Source organism: Rhincodon typus, chromosome 3 (genome assembly GCF_021869965.1).
Source record: "Rhincodon typus isolate 14 chromosome 3, sRhiTyp1.1, whole genome shotgun sequence".
Taxonomy (NCBI): domain Eukaryota; kingdom Metazoa; phylum Chordata; class Chondrichthyes; order Orectolobiformes; family Rhincodontidae; genus Rhincodon; species Rhincodon typus.
Window position 1 is genome coordinate 116135281 of NC_063334.1, and position 25596 is coordinate 116160876.

General features: G+C 41.1%; 1 protein-coding gene across 2 annotated transcripts; it reads left to right on the top strand.

Annotated features, from left to right (window-relative positions):
• The first annotated feature begins 226 nt into the window (after positions 1 to 226).
• Positions 227 to 23220, top strand: sap30l (sap30-like). Of its 2 annotated transcripts, none has more exons than XM_020516276.2 (4): positions 227 to 1261; positions 6125 to 6250; positions 11718 to 11816; positions 22167 to 23220. In XM_020516276.2, the coding sequence occupies exons 1-4, from the start codon at positions 1076 to 1078 to the stop codon at positions 22287 to 22289; spliced, it is 534 nt and encodes a 177-aa protein (XP_020371865.1). In that variant the 5' UTR covers positions 227 to 1075; the 3' UTR covers positions 22290 to 23220. The 2 variants fall into 2 exon arrangements, with proteins under 2 accessions (XP_020371865.1, XP_020371867.1); XM_020516278.2 differs by having other exon boundaries at positions 270 to 375.
• Positions 23221 to 25596: the final 2376 nt, after the last annotated feature.

A 25596-nucleotide genomic window follows, 5' to 3' on the forward strand; every position in this document is an offset into this window, starting at 1 on the left:
CTGAAAAACGAGGCGTCAACTGCTGAGCCAAGATACAATTTTGAGAAAAAAAATCGCTGCGCTCATTTATTTTTGTAACACACAGGCTTCTTCCGTGTATAAGGCTGTGTGCATGCGCACAAACCACGCGGAATGCAGGCTTCTGGGAATTGTAGTCCTCGCCGTTGACTGGCAATAACACGTGACATGTGTGACGGCGCTCTGGGAGGAACTACAGTTCCCGTGTTGCAGTGCGGGCGAAGCGGTAGGCTCTTCGGGTTTGGAACGCTGGTAATGTATCAATGCAGGGGCATTATTTCCTGGATTCCATTTGGAACGTTGGTACATGGCAACAGCTGTTCGCCAGTAGCAGCCCAAGTACTGCAGCGGGCGGACGTCAGTGTAAATTATTATATTTTGTTGCTGTCGTTTGTGTTTTTTGTTTCCATTCCCACTCCTTTACCGTCTTTTTAAAGGGGAGGGGGACGTGTGTAAGACGTATGGTGCGCGTTGCTTTATTATCCATTTAAGCTCGAGGTTTGTATTGTACGTGTGTCCAATAAGACTGAATGAAAACACCGTACTTCAATCCGGGTGGATAATTTCTCTTTCTATCCCCTTTTTTCCCCTCTTCAGTACCCCTTTTTTGTCATTTTTCTTCTGCAAAGACGCGCGTTATCGGCGCAAGAAAGCGAATAATTGTCATAAAGGGCTTTGCATGGAACAGCCCGGCCATTGTGAGCTTCTTACAGAGTTGTAATTTTTGTTTAAAAATAAGATTTAGACCACCCTTCTGTTCCCCCCCCCCCACCCCACTTCTCACTAAGAAAGTTGCAATGTGAGTTCTTTAACCTGCCGTTAAAGAGCCATTTTCTGCCATATTGAATTCTTTTTATATGTGTGTATATATATGAGTTTTTTTTTCGTTGCCTGCTGTGGAACTGAGAGTGCTGCCGCCGGTTTCGAATCACACACTTGCGTTGAGTTGATAGACTCTTCTCTGAACCCGGTTTAGGGGTAGAAGGAGAGTGTTTGAAGAGAACCAGAAAGGGGTTCCAAAGTGGAGGGGGGTTGGGGGGAGCAGTAGGAAAAAAATATGAACGGTTTTAGTACCGAAGAAGACAGCCGGGATGGCGGCGCAGGGGCTCCAGGCTTTGGCCACATTTGTTGTCTGGTTGATGATGGAGAGAGGTGCAACCGCCCAGCCGGCAACGCCAGCTTTAGCAAGAGAATCCAGAAAAGTATTTCACAGAAGAAACTCAAACTGGAAACCGACAAGAACGTAAGTCTGTTGACTCTTAATTATTTCTCTCCCCTCCCCCTTTTTAAAAATAAATATACATTCTGCGAAGTAACATCGTTCGTAGAGGAAGAGGAGAGTGAACGCATATATACTGTGTAGAAGCTGATGTGAAACAACATTGTCATGCGGTCGATTAAAGGCCTGAAAAATAGATTTGAACTGCCTGTACAGACTTGAGCTATCTTTGTTTATTTAAAAGATTAAAATACCAGGTGGAGATTTTTCTTGTTGTTAGCACTCTTTCTCCGGTTGGTTAAAAAGCCAGCAGTTTCCACACACACGCTCGCTGTTGTGTTTAATCTGACGCTGGTATGACCTCCAGTTTAACATTGGGGAGTCTGTGCCGACGGAGTAAACGCTGTCCTGACTTGAGTCGAGTGGTTTCCCCGAGCCGGAATGTGTCATGTTCTTTTGAGTCGTCGAGTTGGTAGTTGAGCGGCCCCAGTCTTTGGAACCAAATCGCAGCAGATCAGGAAAGCTCCCGCTTTTTCATTTTTGGTTTTGTTCCACAGTACTTCAGCTAGTGTCACGGAGGGCTGAGTTGGGGGTGTACTTAACCATCAGAATGACTGGTTTCGAGAAAGGGAGGAATTAGCGAAGGGGTGTATACTAACACTGAGGGAAAAAAAAACATAACCAAGAGGCCATTTAGCCCCTCCAACCCCACTCTCACTGAGGTTGTGGCTAACCTGTGATTGACTCCATATGGCCCTTTCTCCATATGCCGTAACATTCTTTGCTAGCAAGTATCTATTAATCTTAAGTTTAAAGTGACAGGTGCTTCACCATCAGTTGCTTTTGCTGAAGATTTTAATAGAACTTTTTTGTCTTGGGATCAAAAGAGGTGGTGAACAGGAAGGCGATTCAAGTTAAGGTTGATGATCAGCTATGATTGTATTGAGTGGGAGCAAGCTTAAACACCAGGTTGTCTAATCTAGCTCTTGTTTCCTACATTGAGCGTAACAAACTTTTTACGGAGTCATGTATCCGAACTTCATTCCTGGAAGATCTAGTTTCAAACTTCTTTTTTTCTATACCTTCTAGAAACACACAATTGGATCAGGAGTAGGCCATCTGATCCATCAAGCTTGATCTGCCATTTTACATGATCATGGCTGATCCTCTAACTCAATGCCATTTTCTCCCATTGACATTTTAACCTCCTAGAAAGTTTTTTTTCTATTTCTTTCTTAAATGTATTCCATTACTTGGCCTCCCCACCTTATGTGGTAGAGAAGTTCCCACATTCTGAGGGAGAGACTTCATCTTGCCTGAATCTGAAATGGCCTGCCTTGTATCCTCCAACCATGACCCATGCTCCCTGATTAGAAGGAGTGCCTGTGCATAAATGTCAGGCTTGTATTGGTCAAATAGCCCACTGAAGCATCATCTAAGTGCACTGCAGTAAATAATTACCACTTATTTGAAGTATTTGAGTTGAATTAGTGTTGTGGGACCATATGCTGACTCTACAAGTTAGTGCTATATGGACAGAGAAGGAATAGTCCATTCTAGCGTACAGGAAGCTTTGAAAGAAAAGGGATTACTGACTGTAGGATATTGTGAAGGGAGAAGGAGTGAGATAAGAACTTGCATTTATATAGTGCCTTTCCTGACCTCAGACCGACCCAAAACGCTTTATAGCCACTGAAATCCTTTTGAAGTATGTTTGCAGTGATTTAAACATGGAGGGTCTCACAGAAAACATTTGAGACTGTTTTTGTTTTGACGATATTGATCTGAGCAATAAAGATTTGACCTATAATTATTGAATTGGAGAGAACATCCTCTTCCCTGTAATGTGTCATGAAATCCTAAAATAACCAAGCAAGAGACCAGTCTGGGCTTCCATTCAATGGTGGCAGTGCAGCCCTCCCTCAATACTGTACTAGAGTCTCAGACTGGATTGTGTACTCATGTCACTGGGACTCAAAACCATAACCTTTGATCTCAGATGCAAGGGTGCTACTTGCTGAATGTGGCTGCTGTTTGCCTGAATTGGAGAATGTATTTAATGAGAGATGGTTTTTGTATGACGTGTTCTGAAACAGGGTGAGCAAGGGGAAATTGGCTTTTCTTGATTCTGTTTGCCTTGAGCTGACATTTGCTATCTTCAACAGTGAATATCCTTTAGAAGCTTCCTCTGCTGCTAATTTGAAATTTGAGTAGGGATAAGTCAGTGGGGGAAAACTATTTGATCACGAGGGCATTGCAACCAAACCATTACGTATTTGAATTGTGCAGCTTCCATCGTTGCTGAGAGATCAAACAAATGCATTCTGCTTAACTTTTCACATGAGAAGGTGAGGGTTAACAGTCTTTCAGTGCTCAACGGAGCCATTCGGCCTATGTTGAACTGTGGAAATCTATAGGAAAAGTTCTCCTGTTTGTCCCATTACCTGTTATCCACAGTGCCCTGTAAACCAACTTTGCCACCACAAGTGTTTCCTTACCAGAGACCAAATATTTCTTAGGCTACAGACCCATCCTGGCAACTGCCTGTTCTGTTGGGTTGTGGCTTGGAAAAGTCTGGCCTCTACATGGGAGCAGTTTCCATCTGAGAGTTCTGTGCTGAAAGTTTCTAGTATGCAAAGCAGTCAGTATTGTCAGTGATAGTATTTTGCAACTATAACAGGGATTGCAGCTGATTATTATCAGTGTTCATCTCTAGACTGTGAACACTTTGAGGCTAATTTCTGCTTCATGAGTTGGTTTGTCCGGGATTGGAGAGCGCCATTGTTTTGTTAGTGTGCTGTTAGTTGTACCATGTAATATTGGGAGGAACATTTAACACTAGTTGAGCAGTTTACCTACAATGTAATGCAAAATAAGACATCTGTTGCACATCTTTCACGGGTCTTGCATAGTAGCACTATCAGGGAACCTCTACCTAAATCACTCCTAAACAGATTTTACCATTTCCCGTTCCTAAAATCTTCAATTCTCTGCATTCTTCAATTCTGCCATCTTGATGATCACTTCCCCTCATTCAGTTATTTATGGCTATGATTTCCACAGGCCCTGGGCTTTGAAATGTTCTTCTTAAACACCTCTAGCATTTGCTTTCATCTTCAAGATCTTCCTTCTGGCCTACCGTTTTGTCCAGACGTTTTGCCACCTATTTTAATTGACCTTTACATAGTTTCATGTTAGTTTTAGACTGATAACACTCCTGTAAATTGCTACTTTGCTACACTTCAAGATGTCACGTAAATGTGCTTATTGCAATTTTATGACCAAGTGCACGTTAATTGTAGTTGCAGTGCTATAGTTGGCAAGTGCCAAAGTAGTTGCCAACAGTGAGTAAGCTTGCTGAGCACTGATGATAAAAATGGCAAGAACAAGATTGAGTCTCCAGTCATTTGAGTAGCACTTGAACCCACAGCCTTCTGACTCAGATGTGACTGCTGTCACTGAGTCAAGGCTGACACCTCTGTACTGGGAAACTTGCCTTTGTATGATGCAGCACACTGTACTTGCTTTCATTGCTACGATGTCATTCACTGGGTTGTTTTTAAAAGAAGTGCTGACTCAATAATGATTACTAAAAAGATTGATTTGTTTTGTCAAATTTTGACTTGGCTGATTTAAATCTTTAAGTTCTGCTTCGGATCTGTTGCCCAGGTTCAGAATTTTCAATATCAGCTGAAACGTTCATTAAGATATTTAAGCAATATTGTTTGGTCTAAGTATCCAATTCCATATTAAAAGTCACTACTGAATCACCACGATCAGTTCAGACAATGCACTCCCGATCAGAACCAGTTTAGGAAATAAGAAATTGCCTTGACCTCCCTGACTGCAGCTGCTTTGCAGCTTAACAATGACCACCCCGCAATGTTGCTTTTTTGGTTTGCTTTGGAGATCTGGGCAATTCTGTTTCCCAGTTGTGGAGTTCACACTCATGTAAGGGGATGCTGCTTATTTACCTAAATCACTGCCTTAGGGCAGTGTTGGCCTTGGCTTAATGGATAGCACTTCCCACTGAATCAGAAGGTCATGGGTTCAAGTTCCACAGGAGAAGTTGAGCATCAAAATAAAAGCTTTTATGGTACTCCAGTCCAGTACTGAGGCAGTTCTGCATTGCCAGAGGTGCTGTCCTTCAGGTGAAACATCAGTCCAAGGCCGTGTTTGTTCTCATGTGGACATAAAAGCAAGCCATGGCATTATTTTGAAGGTGAATGGGGGATTTATTCCCAGTGTCACGATCATAATTTAGGCATCACAAAAAGCAGATGATCTGGTCACTACTGGCACGATGCAAATTGGTTATCTTGTTCCCTACACCACAATGGCGATTTCACGTCATGGAGTGCATCTTTGTGTGTCAAATATTTTCATACATTTTGGGACTATGAGCAGAATCATATCACTGCAAGTCATTCATTAGCAGGCAGCACTGTCTGAATGGAATGAACCCCAGTCTCCACTGATTCTGCCATCTGGGTAGAATGAGTCTACAATAAGTCTGATTGTCAATGAACAGTGTATTGGATCATTGCAGGCCCATTTGACTGAGATATGTGATTATTTAGACAGTCATGAATTATCAAGTGTGAGAATTTGTAGCCCACTTTCATCACAAAAAGAATCTCTTAATCTCCCCTTCCTCCCCAATCAGGACAGTGCCTAGAAGGTCATGATTTTTGAGTCCCACAAAATTAATTTGTAGGGGTTGCAAACTTAGGGAAAAGCATTCTCAGCTGATATTCACCTGTCAGTTCTCTCTTTCAGATTTGCACCATCACCATTCAGCAATGAGTTTTTTTTTCTCCTTTTCTTATGAGAATCCATTTGTTGTAATTTGTGTTGTTTTTCTTTCTTGAAACATTTCTTTCTCAGGTTCGGCATCTGTACATATGTGACTTTCACAAAAGTTTCATACAAAGTGTGCGAAACAAGAGGAAGAGAAAAGGTAGTGATGATGATGGAGGTGATTCACCAGACCATGATGCGGAGTCTCCAGAGGTAAATGTGTACAGCACTGATTGTTTAGGTGATTTTTGGTTAGGGACTTTTTGCAATTCAATCATACAATTCTACTCTTCACTTACTTTAAAATTTTATGTTTGCAAATGCACACATCTGAATTTATGACCCCACTTCAGCATGTTGATCCCTTGCTAGATTGCTCTTCCTAAGTCGTTTTTGTCCTCTGGCACCTTACCTAGGTGCTTTCATGTATGCTGACGGTGAACGTCATCAGTTTGCACACTGCAGGGCTGGAATTACAACCAAGTCCAACCACACATGTTTGGCATGATGCATGTTATTGAGGTTGCTGGATTAATGATTAGATGTACTGGCTAGCCTATTTCCTACCTCTCACGTCACCAAGGTCGATTGTATTGTCCAGTTCGGGTTGCAGCCTTTACTGGGGCTTCCAAGGTGAATTGTAACTCAATCACTGCTTGTGTTGAGAATGAAGAAGATGCCGTAGTTGTAGATTGAAGTTGAGCCTTTGCTGCTCTGTCTGTTTCAGCTAATGCTGGATAAAGTATATTTATACCTATCTGCATATATATTACATATAGATGTATTTAATGCCTTGGTATTTAAGTAAAACATAAAAGATAGGTGCTGATTGTTTAGGATATGGTTTGTATTTATTTTGTTCGTGCTATCCTACAAAGTGTCTTGTTTTTCCAAATGCTTGTGGAGGGAGTACAACGTTTGTATTTTTTTTCTTTTTATCTCTAAACATTTAAAAATGACTCCCGCTATCACAATTAGAATGAGTTTTTCCTGAAATTCTGGCCCATCTTCCATCAACTTGATAAGGTCGACCATTTTTAAAACTAGCTGACAGGATATCCTTCTGACATCATTATATACAAATAATTGTTTTAACTTGTGTATTCAAATTTTACCTCTGCAGTTTTCCCCTTTTTAGGGGTAACATTTACAGATGTATACAGATATTATACAACCTCAGGACACGCTCTAAAGTTTTTTTTTATTATTAATCACTGTTGTATTTGGTATTAGTGAGATTGGTTGCAAGATAAATATTCAGGGTCACCCATAAAGACAAATAACCTTTTAAAAAACATGTTTGACTATCCCCAGGCTGACTGGAAGGATCTCACGAGTTTAAGGTTAACACTACTTTTAATTGTAGCAATGGTGTGTTTGGTTTGACTAAACGCTATTTCAATAAGCAACTTAAGCTGCAGAAGACTTTCCCCATTTAACCCTAAACATCTGAAAATCCCCAGCTATGATTATATTTTTGTGTCTTTTAAGGGAATACTGCAGTGTCTAAGTGTTAGTCCTTAGCTGTTTTCCACTTTCGATTTTTCCCTTTTCCAGCTAGGTAACTTCCAATCCCGAATTCACTTTCGCAGGGAGAGTGACCTTGGTGATTACTTCCTCCGGCTAAAGTGTGACAAATCTTCCAGCCTTGTGTAAATTCTCAGGCACTTTGTGTCTCGAATCTGAGCATGAGCTCTCATCCGTGTAACAAAAGGAGCTGTCTCTATCTTTCTGCCTTTTCTCGCTTTCTGTGAATATTGGAGATTGATCTATCTGAAGGGTTCAGGGTTATCTTAAGAAACTCCTATACGCTGATACCACAGTGCTTTCTATGGCCTGTTCCTGTCAAAGCAATGTCAGCATGAATCCCGTCAGCCTGGTACCCAGGTGAAAGTGATTAACTGTTTCCTAAATCAACTCTCTTCTGTCTTGGAATTAAAGATATAAAGTATAACCATTTATAAGATCGGACAGTCCCAACACCACCCTGTATGACTGAGATTTGCAGCCATCACAGATGGTCTTGCCATTGTCCACAGGTGCAGATATCTTGCACTTTCTTCCCTCAAACAGCCTGGGCCCTCCTAACCTTTAACAACCAGGCCACCCAAGCTTGGGAGAATTCAGGGCAGGTCTTGCAACTGTTTTCTTTCCTTCTTGTCACCCTAGATTAGAGAGAGAGAGAGAGAGTGTCCCAAAACATAACAACCTTGCAGACTTCATATTTGTGACAAATGTCTCATCCACAAGATGGCAAGTATGACAACGTGTAACATTCCTTCAGTCAGCCTGAGCATTGTGTTCAGATATCTAGTGTCTTGGCCATGATGACACTTGCAGAGTGGCACTGTGTCATGCTAATGGAAGTTTTTGTTGGAGCTAACTATCGTTCAATACCTCCCCAAGTTAAGGAAGAGATCCTGTTGAGTCAAATCTGTATTTGTTAATACGTTAAGTTTATTGTTTGAGGTGAATTAAATATTTTGAACTTTGAATAACTGCTTTCAAAATCAGTAGATAGAATAGTGATATGATTTGGATTAGTTAAAGGAGTATCAGAAAGAGCACTTTGCCTGATTTGACACTGAGAGTTAAAGCCTTACTTCCTAGAATTGGGTATGAAATCTAGGTCAATACTCCAGTAGAGGACTGAACGAATATTGCACTTTTTAATACTTGTTTTACGATGAGATTCTAAGCTGAGGCCTTGTATGCCCCGGCAGATAGACCTGAAAGATTCTATGGCTGTTATTATTTTATAGGGGCGAAGTAGAGTTCTTTTCTATGTCCAGGTTAATATTTACCCTGATTTTAAAAGCAAATAGTTTGGTCGTTGCTGTTTGTGATGCATTGCTGTACACAAATTGGCCATGTTTCTCTAAATTAGAGCAGGGAGTGTACTTTAGAACTATTCTGTTAAGTTCGAAGTGAGTGAAAGCTGCATTATAAATACAAAATCTTCCTTTCTTGTAATAATTAAGTAGCACTCCAGATCTGGTCATTAGCTAAAATCATGACAATCTATGACAGAGTTACCCTGGTTAGAACGATTTGTAGTTTAACATTATGAATAGAATTGTTCCTTTCACTGAAATTAACTTGGTGTTCCTGGGTTACACCATCAGCCTGATGCTTGGTGTGCCAAGAAGTCAAAAATAATTTTCAAGTCTTCCATTCCTGGTGGCAGAAAATGTGAGGAACTATTAAAGAAGTAAAAGCAAGGCACTTGCCTAGAAGTAATTAGGCACATCCAAGACGGGCTTTGTGAAAGGGAAATGTTTTACTGATCTATTGGTGATTTTGAGGAAGTGACATATGTTGCACATAAAGGGGAACCAGTGGATGTACTTTACTTGGATTTCCAGAATTGGTAAAGTCCCCCATCAAAGATTGTTATGGAATAAAAAAAGTCTTCTGGTGCAGTAGTTAGTGGATTACAGAATCACAGGGGTTACAGTCTAGAAGGAGCCCATTTGGCCTGTAATGCTGCACTGGCTTGTTAAATGAGCGTCATTACCTAGTATCAATCTCTTTCTTTATTCCTGTGCCCTTGTACATTTATTTTTATCCAAGTAATCATCCAATGCTATCTTGAATATTTCATTTGAACCAGCGTTCTCCCCACTTCCAGGCAGTGCATTCCATGCCCTACTACCTGCTGAGTGAAAAAAAATTTTCTCCTTTCACCCTTGCATCTTTTGCAGATTACTTTAATTCTGTGCCTCTTGTTCCTTTTACGAGTGGAAACAGTTTCTCCCTAACTCCACTATCCAGCCTGCTCATGATTTTGAAAACCTCTGTTTCTGAAAGCCTCTTAGCCATCTTCACTCCAAGGAGAACAGTCCCAGCTCCTTCAGTCTATCTACAAAACAGAAGTTTCTCATCTGGAGCCATTCTTGTTACCCACTTCTGCTCCCTCTAGTGATTTCTCGTTCTTCTTGTAATGTGGTGCCCAGAACTGTGCACAATATGCCAGCTGAGGTCTAACAAGTCTTATACAAGTTGGATCAAAGACTGACTTACTCCGTTTTCTGCTGGTTAGGATAAATGGATCTTTCTCAGGTTGGTAAGATGTAATGAGTGGTGCTATATAGGGACTGATGCTAGAACTTCAACTGTTTACAATTTATGTAAATTATGTAGATGAAGGGATGGACTGTAGGGTTAATTGCCAAAGTTGGTGATGACACAAAGCTAGAAAGGCGAGTAAGTTGTGAAGAGGACGTAGAGGCTGGGGGGAAAAGAAATGGATTGAGTGGGCAATGATCTGGGCAAGTAGGATATAATATGGGAAAATATAAAATTATCCTTCTTGTCAGGAAAAAGAGAAAAGCATATTGTCAAATGGTGAGAGTGTGCTGACCTTTGCGGTATAAAGGGATTTCAGCCTATTGCGTGAATCACAAAAGATTAGTATGCAGGTATAAGAATTAAGTATGAAAACTAAGTGAATGTTATCATTTATTATGAGGGAAATGAATACAACAGTAGAAAAGCTTTCCCTCAGTTATGAAGGGCACTAGAGATCCCATATCTTGGAGTAGCAGGTTTTGTATAGTTCACTTTGTTTGAGGAAGGATATAAATGTGTTTTGAAGCAGTTCAGAGGTTTACCAGTCTAATACCTGGAATGAGTGAGTTACCTTTTATAAAGAAAGGTCAGATAGACTAAGCTTACATCTGGAGTTTAGAAGTTCTGGAAGCAACTTGATTGATGTGTGAGGATGTTTCCTCTTGTGCAAAATTATTAAAGATCAGGGGTTGCCTACTTAAAACGGAGATGAGACTTTTTTTAAAACCTCTTAAAGTCGACAATCTTTGAAACTCTCTTCCTGAGAAGTACGGAAGTAGTCCTTGAAAACTTTTTGAGGTGGATAGATTCTGGTTAAACAATGGTACGAAAGTTTATCAGGGTAGTTGGGATCAGCCACAATCTTACTGAATGGCTGAGCAGGCTGAAGTGTTTGAATGGCCTACTCCTCTCTTTTTCTGCAGATGCGTTGGCGCAGATTTCTTGTCTCCAGCCTGTCATACTCAATCCGAGAATAGTTACTGTCCTGTCCAAGCTTTGAAAAGAAAATGGCCACTTTTGCATGCAGTTGGAAAGAAGCCATGGAAATAATTGAGGGTGAGGCAGGGGTGTGGCTCTGAGAATATTCATCTTGTGCAGAAGTTTAGAAAATACAGCAGAGACAGAAATGTAGTTCGTTTGCTCTTTGAAAGAGCAATCCTCCGTCACTCTGTTTATACCCATACCACTTGGTTTCAAGTATACAAGTGTATAAATATTGTCGTTCCTACCATTTCTGTAACCACCATGGATTTAGTGGTACATAGGTGTATTCTTTAAACAGTTGTTTTGTATGTTCCCAGTTTTAGGTTGAGCTGTTTAACTGTCAAAAACAATGTAGTCACAGTTGAGATATTGTGATGTGCAAAGTCACAGCCTGCAATTTGGTACAGACCTGTAGATGTTTGTTTTTGGGAGAACCTGGAATACAGAGGTCTTGTGTATATTTGTAAGCTTTTCCTTTTTTCAATTCTTGACTCCTAAAATAATCTTCCACTTATTATGTCAATCATCATTTCTGTCTTTTGAGATTATTTCTAAATTTTTGTGGCCATCAACCTGATTTGACCAAAAGATACTCAAACTTTTTTTCATTTTTCTTTTGTTTTAGGTTGATTTGTTTCAATTGCAAGTAAACACACTGAGGCGTTATAAGAGACACTTCAAACTACAGACCAGACCTGGACTAAATAAAGCTCAGCTAGCTGAGGTATTATACATTCAGTGGTGTTTTCATTCCAAAGTGTTTATTTGCTGTTGTTTGATGATTGTTGCAAAATAAGCTGACTGTGGAGTGTGTGACACTTGCATTTAAATTATTTTGCCAAGTATAGTTGCTGAATTGCGAATAGGATCCTACATTGCAAAGTTTGTAACATTGCTTTTTGCTCGAGTTACTAATGTGTTTTAAATTATTACATTTTAGTATAGCGTACTCGGCAGGAAGTATTTAAGACACTGTACATGGTGACAATACAAGTACTCGCCAGAATAGATATCAATGGGTAATTGCATTGCCATCATCCCTAGAGATTCCTGTGCTCTAAGTTTCTGGGTTTGATTTGATGTCTGTGGTTTTGAATTGTGTAATTATCCTCCAGTGACTGCTTTTCACTGGAGAACTAATCCTGCTTCAATCAGGAGATTTTGCTGTAGTTTCAATCATGCATTCTGTAGGCCCTGTTTGATGTGCAGGACGTCCTCACTTAAAATTGTGGTTTCATTCCTGAAAATTGCTTGAAACAACTTTGAAGTGAAGCATTGATTTCTACACCAATCAGTGTGAAAATGGGTAAGGTTCTGTAGGGCTTCTCTAGCAGGGAAGAAATTAAAACTTTTTTGTATCCGCAAAGTGGGAATACAATGCTTTAAATGAGTAAATTCCCACATTGACAAGTTAAATGACTTAAAATTATTTTTTAACAATACAAAAGATGTCACATTATGCTTGGGGAGCCACCTACAGTGAATTCTTCAAGAGTAGAGCCTAGGGCACTGCTTTGGGGTCTGCTCCAGGGAGTCTTTTTCCCCAAAGTGCTGCTTGCTAAGTCTGTTTTTTTCCTGGCTGCATTGTCGCTGCTTGGTAGTATCTTTTGGAGGTCTGCAGCACTCTTTGTTCTTTGCTGCCTCTGGGATTTGCTTGGGTCATCACTTAGAATCATTCTTCTTGGCTTGTATGTGGCTGGTCCCAGTGTCTTCTCCTAATCTCCCCACCCTGAGGGCACAGGTTTCTTGGAAAGTATAGTTCTCACTGAGGCAACACTGGTTGGGGATGGGTGCGTTGCCTGCTTGGTTTGTCTGGGCTCCATTGCAGAGGATGATGGCCACTCTAGTCTGTTGGTCTGGCTGCTGGTCTATGGCCTGGTAGATTGAGTATGCTGGTATAGACATTGAGCAAATGTACGGTGCAAGGCTGGGTATGGAGGAGCAGCCTTAAGTTTGAGCAGAAGAGCAACCACGCCACTCTGACATTGATCAGGTCAGTTACAGAAATAAATGATGTTGAAACTAATCTCATGATGTCAGTAAGATTTTGGACCCCATTAACCTAACCACATTAAAGCTGAGCAATGCACATTGAAGTTAAATGCAGAATCCCTGTTGTTCACAAAGCTGCAGTTTAGATACTGTTTGCTCGATTAAATAGACCAGCCTTTGTCCCATTTCTCCTTCAACTCATCGGTTTCAAGAAACCAAACCATTTTAATCACCTGGGTAAAAGGTATTACAAATGCCAATGGATGTGATAGAGATTCTCGACTGGAAATGTTCAATGTTTCCTTGAATATATGTAAACTGCAATAATAGTGATTTCACTCAATTCTTTCATAGGTATTGGTGTTTCTAGTGAGACCAACATTTGTTGTAGCATTCCCCAATTACATTTCTTAAGGTGGTGGTTCACCAGTTAGCCAGGTATAGAAATACCTACTGTTAGGAAGGGAGAATGAAGTTTGATCTCCTGACAATAAATATACAGTGGTATAGTTATAGGTCCTTTATGATGTGTGGCTTTGGGGACAACTTGCAGGTCATAGTGTTCTCATAAATCAGCTGCCGTTGACCTTTCAAGCTGTAGAATTTGCAGTCAAAAGAAGTTGAATGAGTGGCTCAAGTACATAGATGATACACACTGCTGCCAATGTGCATCAGGGAGTGAATGTTAAAGGTAGTGTGTGGTGTGCGTGTTGCTTTGTTCTGGATGGTATTAAGCCGCACTCATCAGGTAAGTGGACAGCATTCTATCACATTCCTGACTTGTGCTATGTAAATGGGAGACAGGATGCAGTTATTTACTGCAAAATTCCTAGCAGTTCTGTCACCTGCTCTTGTAGCCACAATATTTCTACCCCCCTCACTTTATTCCCATTTGTGTGTTCCTTTTTGCTGTTTGACTTCCTAAATATGCATTATCTTGCACTTATTAGAGTTGAATTCCGTCTGCCACTTTCCTGCCCACTCCTCCAACTCATGTATATCATTTTGGAGCTCACAGCTACTCTCTGCACTATCCACTACACAGCCAACTTTTGTGTAATCTGCAAATTTCCCAGTTGTCCCCCATGTTCATGTATAAATCAAACAACAGAGGTCCCGAAACTGAGGCTTGTGTAACACCACTTGAAGCTACTTTCCATTCACAAGGGCAGGCATCCACCATTATCCTTTGTGTCCTAATACTAAGCCAATTTTGGGTCCCATTTGCTACACTACCCTGTATCCTATAGGATTTTACTTTTTTGATTAGTCTGCCAAGTCAGTCCTCCTTGTCACTTCCTCAAAGAATTCAGTTAAATTTGTAAGGCATGACCTTCCCTTAACAAAGCCATGCTGAGTATCATTGATTAGTCCATGTCTTTCGAAGTAACAGTTTATCCAATCTCTCAGTATTGATTCCAACAATTTAACCACCACCAAAGCATGACTAACTGACATATAATTCGGGATTTCCTTTATACCCTTTTTAAACAACAGAACCACTTCCTCCAGTCTTCTGGCACCTCACCTCAGTCAAGCAAAGATTGGAAAATAATCCTTAGAGCATCTGCTTATTTTGTTCCTGACCACTTTCAACATCCTAGGGAATATTCCATCCAGCCCTGGCAACTTATCTACTTTCAAGGATTCTAACTCCATGATTATTTTTGTCTATGGTTATTAGTGTTTGATTATTTTGTTCAATATTTCATACTGGTTTTCTCAGATTATGTCTCCACATCATCCCTTTCCTTTGTGAATACAGGGACGAGAAAACATCATTTAAAAATCTTGCCGTATCTTTGGGGTTTCATGGCTTGTTGATATTTTTTTCATGCCCGCTCTTTGATTTCCTTATTTTTTTTTAACTTAATCCCTGTACTCCTCTAGACTATCTGCGGTATTAAGTTGTTTGTGACTATCATAAGCTTTCTTGTTCTGTTTCTTCTGTATGTTTGTAGACAACCATGGATATCTAGATTTGGCAGTTCCATTCTTATTTTGGAGGGGATGTGCCCATTTTGTACCCTAAGGATCTCACTTTTTATTGCCTCCCATTGATTTCCCACCAATTTTATGCTTTAGCAGTCCTGTCCAGTCCATCTCAACCAAATCACTTCAGTTTTGTAAAGTTGCAACTTCACTGCCAATTAAAAATTTTTACTCCTGATTTATCTCTGTTCTTTTCCATAATAACGCTAAATGTAACTAGTTTGTAGTCACTATCCCTGAATGGTTGTCCACCGTCATTTTACCCATTCGCCCATCTTCATTTTCCAAAACTATGTCCAGAATTGCATCTGCCCTCAATGGGCTTCTCAAGTATTGTTTGAAAAAGATTACCTGGATACAGTATATGAAACTTTCACCCTTGATGCTCCTTATTTTGTTTGAATCCCAGTTGATACTGGGATAGTTAAAGTCTCCTCCTACTATAATGCTGTCTTATTTCTACAGACAGGAATCTGTTGACGCATGTGTTCTACCTTCCCCCTGCTATTTGGTAGGGATAAATAGTATGCTCCTATTAGTGTGACTGCCCTTTTTTTTGATTCCTAAGCTCAACCAATAAAGCCTCCTTTGTTAACCTGTTTAGTATATCATCCCTTTTACAACTGTAATTGATCCCTTAACCAAAACTGCTACCCTTACTCCCTTTTGTCATGCACTCTATCATGCCTGAAAACTCCATATCCAAGGATATTGAGTTGCTATTTCTGCCCTCCTTTAGACAGGTTTCCATTACAGAATCTGCTGCCATGGTACTATCTATGCCCTAAGTTCATCTCCCTTCATCTGGGGAAGGTGGAACCTGTACAAGCTTGACAGGTTGCACCCAGGCAGAGGTGGAACAAATACTTCCATGGTGGCTTTTGCTAGCTCCGTTGGTAGGCTTTTAAGGTCCCACCTTCCCCAGAAACGGTCTCAATGTGTCAAGCATCTGACCCCCTCTGTTACACCATTTCTCCAGCTACACATTCATCTGATCTATCCTCTTATTTCTGCTCTTGCCAGCACGTGGTACTGGGAGTAATCCTGATATTTACTACATTTGAGGTCCTGTATTTTAACTTATTCCTAACTTCCTTTATTCAGCTTTCATATCCTTGACTACTTCAATATTCTGGTCTTTCAACTTCTCTCTCAGAAATGACTGAAACCAGCTTTTTCGCTTCAATTGCGTTAGCAGCAGATTTGTTTTTGACTAATGTAGTGGCCTTTTATCTGTTGGGGGTTCTTCATTTGGAAGGTCAGGAGTTTGGGTGTTTTGTTCAAACTTGTTCTTTCCCAATTAGCTGGGCGGCTGATGGCAGCCTTTAAGCTGGAGTGGATTAATGCTTACTGTGCAGTGTGGCAATTTGGCTCAATTCTGTTGCAGAACTGTCCATTGTCTATCACTATGCATCCTTTTCAGTGGTGTAGTCAGTTGCTGCTTTTTTTTTTGTTGTACATCATGAGAAATTTTGCCACTTGGAATCTGAACTCTCTAGTTTTGATGTCTGTGGAAAATCATTTTGTCCAAAGCACTATAGTCAGCTTTTCATCTCACTTATGATGCAAGGCATTTTTAAATTTTCCAATTCAACTAATCAAGAGATCCTGCATTTTGCACAGAACCTCCGAAGTAGCAGAAAAAGGGCTATTTGGAATTGGAAATCTTTTGTGAACCCAGCAGGGGATGACTTAAAATGCCAAAATGACGGGGAAAATTGATTATGAAAGTAAAAACAGAAATTTCTGGAAAAGCTCACTCAGTCTGGCAGCATCTGTGAAGAGAAATCCGAGTTAATGTTTCGGGTCCAGTGACCCTTCCTCAGAACTGGACCTGAAACGTTATCTCTGATTTCTTTTCTCCTGCCAGACCTGAGCTTATCCAGCAATTTCTGTTTGTTTCTGATTTACAGCATCCGCAGTTCTTTACTTTTGATTATGAACATGAATTGGCAATAAGTAGTAAAACAAACAGCAAGAGCCTCTCTGGGTATATAAAGAAAAAGAAAGAGGACTAAATTAAGTGTGGGACACTTGAATGATGCAACTGTGGAATTAATAACAGGGTGCAGGGAAATGGCAATTAAACAAATATGTTGCGTCGATTTTCATGGTAGAAGACACCATATACTTCCCAAAGACAACAGATCAACAAAGTCTTATGGGAGAAAAGATCTTGTAACAGTCTCTATCATGAAGGACAAAGTATTTGGCAAACTAATGTGATTGAAGGCAGGCGAGTTGCCAGGTCCTGATGACCTGCATCCAAAAGTTTTAAAGGAAGTGGCTGCAGAAATTGTGGGAGGCATGGGTCAAAATATTCCGGAACTCATTAGATTCTAGGAGGGTTCCAGTGGATTGGAAAACTGTTAATGTGACACGCCTGTTCAAGAAGGGAGAGAAACAAATTAGGAAACTAAGCTAGTTGGCCTAACAAATTTGTTGGGAAAATGCTAGAGTTCATCGTTAAGGAAGAAATACACAGCGTTTAGAAAAGCTAATTGGAGTCAAACAGTCAACATGGTTTTGTGAAAGGGAAATTGGGTTTGACAAATTTACAAGAGTTCTTTGAGGATATAACAAGTAGATTTTCATAAGGTATTTGATAAGGTGCAACATAAAAGGCTACTGCATAAGTTAGGAGCTCATGTAATATTGCTCGTAACATTGAAGGTGATATATTAGCATGGATTCTGGATTCAGAAAATGTTGTCATCGCTGGGTCTTTTTGGAAAGATGTAGCTGGAGGAGTGCCAGAAGCACCAGTTTTTGGGCCTCAATTACTATCTATATTAATAACTTTGAGGAGGGTGCAGAATGTAATATATCCCCCAAAATTTAATGATACAAAAGTAGGTGGGAGTACATGTTCAGATGAGAATATAAGTAGTGATTTGGCAAAAACATGCCACATGGAATATAAATGTGGAAAAGTGAGAGGTTTGGTTGGAAGAATCAAAGGCAGAATATTAGTTAAATAGAGAGGGACTTCAAAAAAAGTGCAGCACAGAGGTATCGGTTTTTGAATGCATGAAAACGTTTGCATGCAGGTGCAGCAAGCAATTAAGAGGATTAGTGGAACTTTAGCCTTCATTACTTAGATATTAGAATTTAAAAGTAATGAAGTCTTGTTAAAATTGCACAGGGTGCAGATTCAGCTGCACCTGGAGATGTGTGTACAGTTTTGATTAAGAAAAGACGTACTAGCATTGGTGGCAGTTCAAAAGAGATTCACTAGACTTATTCATAGGATGGAAAGATTGACTTAACAAGAATGGCTAAACAGGTTAGGCCTTTATTTATTAGAGTTTAGAAGAACAGGGGTGATCTTACAGAAACATGGATGATTCTGGAGGGCTTGACAGGATCAGTATTGGGATGGGCTCCCAATTGTGGGGTAATCTTGCTTAGAGAACATAGTTACAGAATAAGCAGATCAGGAGCTCAGGGCTGAAATGCAACCAAAAATCAGGGAGCCTGACCCTCCCAAGTTAAATCGGGATTGGGATTTAGTGCACACAGTGTATACATAGAATGCAGACTCCTTGGGGCCACAGAAAATATAAGCAAATTTGGAGTCCATGAGCCATCTTATTCAATCATTGCATGGGACTACTGCATGCAACACCCTCCACACAAATTCTCCAATGGTAAATGGGCAGAGCCACACATTAGAAAGCCTCCCACTGAGGTCTGACACACTTCCACACAGCAGGATTGAACACCATGAAGTGTCCGGACAATTGACAAGGGCGAGGACGCAGGGGGTGTCCAGCACCAATTCACAAAGGAAATTCCTCCGTGCAGATTCCTGCAAGCTGGCTCAAATTTTGGGTGCAGTATCCTGAGGGAGATTTCAGGGTTCCAGTGTGAAATTCCATCTGAATGGGGGTCATTGCCAAAAGGAATGCGCCGCATAGCTTCCTAATGTCACTAGGTATTTTATGTTCCTTTTAAGATTTTCATTCTGCATTAATGGGAATCTTGCCACCCTTCGTCTTTGTAAAGTAGGATTTTCCCTTCCTTCAGAACCTCGTAAAGACTCCTGTTGCTTTCTTGTTTCCTGAAAATAATTCTGTTCAATTAAAATGGCGAACGTCTTTAAATTGCCCAATGCGCTTCTGCTGTAGGTGATTTGGCTAGAAATTTTTGCTGACTGTCCATTCTTGGAAAGTATGAATGTTCTTTCATGACCTTTGTTTTATTTTTCCTGCCCTGCCTCAATGTAACTGTGCACTATGGTGGTGAACCCTAATTGGAGCTCTGAATTTTATTTTAAGTTACTGCAGTTTCAACCTGAATTACTGTTGCTGTTGAAGTCTTCCCGTGTTTGTGCAAGAGAATCCCGTGTTTTGACTCATGCAGCCATTGATGCCTGGTTGGCTCACCAGTTCAAGGTGGACTTGGGGCTGCTTCCACAGACCGCCTCATGATGTAGCCTGTACCACTGCCATGGGAGCTGCATATTTCCTTTGTCCTTGAGTGCTTTCTGTGCCATTCTCTGAAGTAGTCTTTATTGAGCGTTTTCACAAGATTTGTGGTGTTTACTGCTGTCAGCAAAAAGCAGCATCTGCTTCTCAGATATTCTCTGTCACCAGCAAGTTTTCTTTTCCTTGAAGTCCTAAATTCTAATTTCTTAGTTGGTACCATTTGGAAATAGTACTGGTCACCACTACTCATAATATTGTGGCAAGGGTTCTTCTGTTGTCACCAGGTTGTATTCAGGGAGTTGTGACTTCTTTCACTCCCAAAGTGATCAATTATAAGTTAGGCTATCTACTGTTTTTATCTAAATATAGTTTTGTTCAGTAAACAATGAGGTTTGTTGTATGACTGCAGTTATTTAGATTACATGAATACAGCGTCTATTACTACAAAGATTTCTAGGAACCTGAGGGCTGTAAAGTGCCAAAAGTGCCAGGCAATGACCATCTCTGATAAGAGACAATCTAACCATTGCTCCTTAACGTTCAGTGGCATTTCCATCACTGAATTCCCCTACTATCAACATCCTGTGGTTACTTTGACCAGAAACTGAACTGGATTAAACACAGTGGCTACAAGAGCAGGTCAGAGCTCAAATCCTGCCGTGAGTGACTCACCTTCTGACTCCCCAAAACCTGTCCTCCATCTACAAGATGAAAGTGTTGATGGAAGCTTTTCCTCCACTAAAGCTCAGTATCAGCTGTGTGTACCATCTACAAGATGTACTGCACAAATTCACCTGGATTCCTTAGACAGCACCTTTCAAACTGGCAGCCACTTCCATCAAGAAGGACAAGGGCAGCAGATGTGTGCGAGTGCGCCCCCATCCCTCCAGCCAATCACTATCTTGACTTGGAAATATGTCACCGTTCCTTCAGTGTTACTGAATCAAAATCCCAGAATTCCCTCTCCAATGGTGTTTTGCGTCTATCTAGAGCATATGGACTGCAGCAGTTCAAGAAGGCGGCTCTCTACCATCTTCTTGAGAGCAACTAAGAATGGCAGTAAATGCTGGCCCTGCACTCAGTCAAGCATTAACTCTTTCAGATCGTTATAAAATAACTGCATGGTATCAGATTATTTTTAATGTGCTTGGGTGAGATTTGGACATCCTCAGGTGATGTGCACGCACAGCTTTATCTGGGGACCCTAGCCAATAACTACATGTACAGTACACTTAGTTTCTTCTGCCACCCTGAGACTAGCTTTATTGTTCTCAAGATCCACCTTTGAGCAACCTTAGCATGTTCCAAGATTCAGATTTGAGTTTTGTAGCTTGTCATTCATGCCATCCTCGGTAGTGTAGTGGTTAGTATCCCTGCCTGTCACGTGGGAGACTGGGGTTCACTTCCACGCCAAGCAGGCTCTAAGTGTTTTAGGCTGGTACGGTGGCGCAGTGGTTAGCACTGCTGCCTCACAGCGCCAGGGACCCGGGTTCGATTCCACCCTCGGGTGACTGTCTGTGTGGAGTTTGCACATTCTCCCCGTGTCTACGTGGGTTTCCTCCGGGTACTCCGGTTTCCCCCAACAGTCCAGAGATGTGCAGGCTGATGCATTGGCCATGCTAAATTGCCCATAGTGCCCGGGGCTGGTTAGGTTAGGTGGGTTAGACATGGGAAATGCAGGGGTAGGGGAATGGGTCTGGGTGGGATTCTCTTCGGAGGGGTGGTGTGGACTTGTTGGGCCGAACGGCCTGTTTCCACACTGTAAGAATTCTATGATAACATCGTATGGTGTATTTAGCATTAGTTTGTGTGCTTTACAATACCTATTTACTTGTGACTTGATTTAGCTAACCAAGGAGTGCAGATCAATAGAATTTTGTGGACATCCTTTTAACGCTAAAGAATCACTTTCTTTTCTCCTCGTTTCCTGCTGTTGATAATTCATTATAGTCGAGGAATTTCCATATGTTAGTTTACCAGTTGCTGAGAACTGCTAGTGAGTTGGTTTTATAACCTGCTGCTGTGAAGTCATTCTGGTTTCCAGAAGCCCTCCCAGTCCCTTTTGAATGAAACTTCTGATTCCTCAAACAATAGTATAAACATGGCTGATATTGTAATTCCCTGAATGTTTCGCAACCTCATTGCGCTGCTGGGAGGCCAGTCTTGCATGAAATGTTTCTTCCCAATGGGGAAAATCCAATTTTTGACCATTCAAGAGCTGAATTGTTGTACCTTTCAACACGGGTCACTTGCAATCTGAAAATGATCGAACAGGTTTCAGGAGGTTCTCCCATGTTCCTACTAAAATTTGAGTTTAAATATTTCATTCCTCTTAATATAACTTGTACTTTTTCAGTTATCCTTTATAATCTGTCATAGTTTTCTCACACTGCAGATACCACAGTGTTCTTGGTGTGATTTTTGCTACTTTCTGTGCGTTCATTAATGATTTTAAAGGAAGTGTTAATTGTGTATGTGGCAGCTATCATCTCAACCTTGTGCAGGAGAACATGATTATGCTTATGGGGAGCAAAGATTCGCCTATACTGGGTTTCATGAGCTGCAGGGGAAAAGTATCAGCTTGAAATGTAGCACGTGCTTTCAATTAAATTTGGAAAAACATTCTAATTTTTAAAGACAATCTTTTTTTTCCCCCCTAGACAATCAGTCGTCATTTTAGGACCATTCCAGTCAACGAAAAGGAAACTCTAGCCTATTTTATCTACATGGTGAAGAATGAAAAAATGAGGCATGATCAGAAATCTGACAGCAACATTCACTGAAAGACATTAACTGGGCTATTGTTGATCACAGGATCATGCAGTGACAAGATTTCCACTTCTAAAGTCAGTCATTCTTAAACATCTTATTCTTTAAAAGCATCAGCTGAAATTGGTGTGTGATTTTCTTTGAATTCTTTTTTTATGTAAAAGCAAAACGTTTGCAGTTATTATTTGCCAGTCTCAGAATTTTAATGTCTAGGATCTGCTATAGTTAAATAGAGCCACGAGACAAACCAATTCCCTTTGCGTATTTTTTATTAGCTCTTGAATGAAGTCCAGTACTGAAAGAGAAAATTACACTTTCAAAAAACACTGGGATGGTGCTGCAGGACCTGGAGACCACCTCATGTTTAGATTTCTTATTTTGGCCCATCATCTTGGAAATAACATGGCTCCAATTAATGCAACTCTGGAAACACAGAAGATGGGCAGCATTGCAGAATGCAGGAATTCAGCTCTGCATCACAGTTATGTTGCAACAGCCATGCCTAACACTGGGTTTAATTTTTTAAAAACTTGGCTGGAATGGGATTCGTAGCAAGAAAACTCAACTCTGGAAAACGAAGGATCGCAGTCGAGAATGTCGTAGCGCTTATTAATCCAATTTTTTTTTTTTTTAAATGCAGCAAAACATTTATCATAGTTGGAAGTGAGACATTGTCCTGTCAGCAATACAGTGATCAATTATAAAGTTTGAACTTCTTTGTGCACCAGGATTTTCTTAAGATTGATTACAGTGTTAATTTTTTTTCTGTGTGCACAATATACAATGTACTGTACAATGACTGTCAGAATTTTTGTAATATTTACACTTGTCAGCTTCAGTGGGTTTGGGGTATGGTTGCAGAGGTACAAGTTTGTTACTACTGTTACCTTATGTCTTAAATTGCCCACGATTGTCAATTTTGCATTAAACAGATGTGCACCCTAACTTACTTATTCTTTGTTATTTGACAAGCTCGGGAAATGTTGGTAATTGTCAAAAAGTTGACCTCAAAACATTTGGGTTGTATTTCATCTTTTATTCCCCCTCAAAGGACTCATGAAGAAGAATCTCTCAAGGGACCAAGCACCATGCTTCAGTCAAAGACATTGCTGTGCTCACCAAGCACTCCTGATTATTTCAATCTCCTAAAGTGAAAGTTCAGCCACGGTTAAAATTTGCACTTCAATGGTACATGTGTGGTCAGATAATATTAGTGGCTTTAGTAGACCATGAGTTGATAATGTCTTACATGCTCAAAAGACAGGAGCTTGTGACTGTTTGTCACACAGTACAGAAGAGGCCTTTCAGCCCTTTGAGTCTGTACTGCCAATTATCTATTCCTAAAGCCTTAGAATGTATCTGGACTGCCACATTGAGCTGTGCAGCCTTGACAGCATGAGTATGCCAACTAAGCTGTTGAGTCCAAGGTAAGTTAAGGAAATTGTCCCCACTCCTTTGGACACTGATTTTTGTTTGAAAGGTGGCTTTGAGGGATTGCCAGCTCTTGAACATTTAGTTGGCTGCCCTCCAGTTATGAGCCAAGCTAATGACTGTTGACAGATCATGTACTACTGCAAAACTGGCCCAATGTAACTCCATATAGCTTGAAGATAAAACCTGACTTTCCTTCCATTCTGAAATGTAGAAGGTGACTGTAATAGAAAAGGTTGCCTGGATCTTGCTATGAATTTCTTCTGGGCCCTTCTAATCTAGGTTTTCACAGAAATTGTCAATGCAGTGCCCCTGAAAGGGACTCTGCACTTTAGAGTCGAGGGAAGACCAGACACAGCTATGGTACTAACTGTGGTACGGTAAGGTTTTAAAGAAGAGTGATTGAGTGGCTGAGTGATGAGGGTGGACAATAGTGTGTATAGTTGACCATGTTTTAGACTAGTTTTTAATTTGACATTTTCCCAGGTAACTGTTCTAGCATAGACATAATGGGGTGAATGGCCTGTTCCTATGCTGTCACCTTCCTGTGTTCCAAGTTTCGAGCTCTGAGGCTGAGGCAGAGACAGGGTAACGGTGGAATTGCCCATTGCAAGTTGTAACTGCCCACTGGTCCATGGCTTGGAAGAATTAGCTAATTTTTTTTGCATTGCCTGTTAGCCTGAAAGTATGCTGAACCATGGAATGCCAATAGGTTACAGACTTCGTTTTCAGTACTGAGTTAAACTGTTTGGAATTTAAATGAGACTAATGATTATTTAATAATCTGCCTGAAACATTAAAAATGACCATCCTGACTGTCGTTCCTGCTATTTGGTAATCCTTGGGCAGAATTTGGATTAATTTATCCATTCCAATGGCTGCTGTTGACGTTCCCTACCTCACTACTTCGAGGATTTGATTGGCTAAAGCAGTGTGGAATGAAAGCTGCTATCGTGGTGAGTCACTTACTTGAGTGTAGTAGAGGAGAACATTTGAATCAACAAATTTACTGCAACCTTTTTATATCAACATAAAATCCCACTCGTTTATTGAATTACTTCATGCTGCCATTGGGGGAAGAAGAGTGGTGATAAGTTCAAGGTGCAGAGCTGGATGAACACAGCAGGCCAAACAGCATCATAGGAGCAAAAAGGCTGACGTTTCGGGCCTAGGCCCTTCATCAGAAATGGGGAAGGGGAAGGGGGTTCTGAAATAAATAGGGAGAAGGGGGAGGCAGATAGAAGATGGATAGAGGAGAGGGTAGGTGGAGAAGAAACAGACAGGTCGAAGAGGCGGGGATGGTGCCAGTAAAGGTGAGTGTAGGTGGGGAGTTAGGGAGGGGATAGGTCAGTCCAGGGAGGACGGACAGGTCAAGGGGGCGGGATGAGGTTAGTAGGTAGAAGATGGAGGTGTGGCTTGAGGTGGGAGGAAGAACAGGTTAGGGAGGCGGGGACGAGCTGGGCTGGTTTTGGGATGCGGTAGGGGGAGGGGAGATTTTGAAGCTTGTGAAATCCACATTGGTACCATTGGGCTGCAGGGTTCCCAAGCGGAATATGAGTTGCTGTTCCTGCAACCTTCGGGTGGCATCGTTGTGGCACTGCAGGAGGCCCAGGATGGATATGTCATCTGAGGAATGGGAGGGGGAGTTGAAATGGTTCGCGACTGGGAGGTGCAGTTGTTTATTGCGAACAGAGCGTAGGTGTTCTGCAAAGCGGTCCCCGAGCCTCTGCTTGGTTTCCCCGATGTAGAGGAGGCCACAACGGGTACAGCGGATGCAGTATACCACATTAGCAGATGTGCAGGTGAACATCTGCTTGATGTGGAAAGTCGTCTTGGGGCCTGGGATGGGGGTGAGGGAGGAGGTATGGGGGCAGGTGTAGCACTTCCTGC

Coding starts and splice junctions, on each gene's coding strand:
- sap30l (XM_020516276.2), top strand. CDS start 1,076: ATGAACGGTTTTAGTACCGAAGAAGACAGCCGGGATGGCGGCGCAGGG. Junction 1,262..6,124: donor AACTGGAAACCGACAAGAAC/GTAAGTCTGTTG, acceptor TTTCTTTCTCAG/GTTCGGCATCTGTACATATG. Junction 11,817..22,166: donor ATAAAGCTCAGCTAGCTGAG/GTATTATACATT, acceptor TTTCCCCCCTAG/ACAATCAGTCGTCATTTTAG.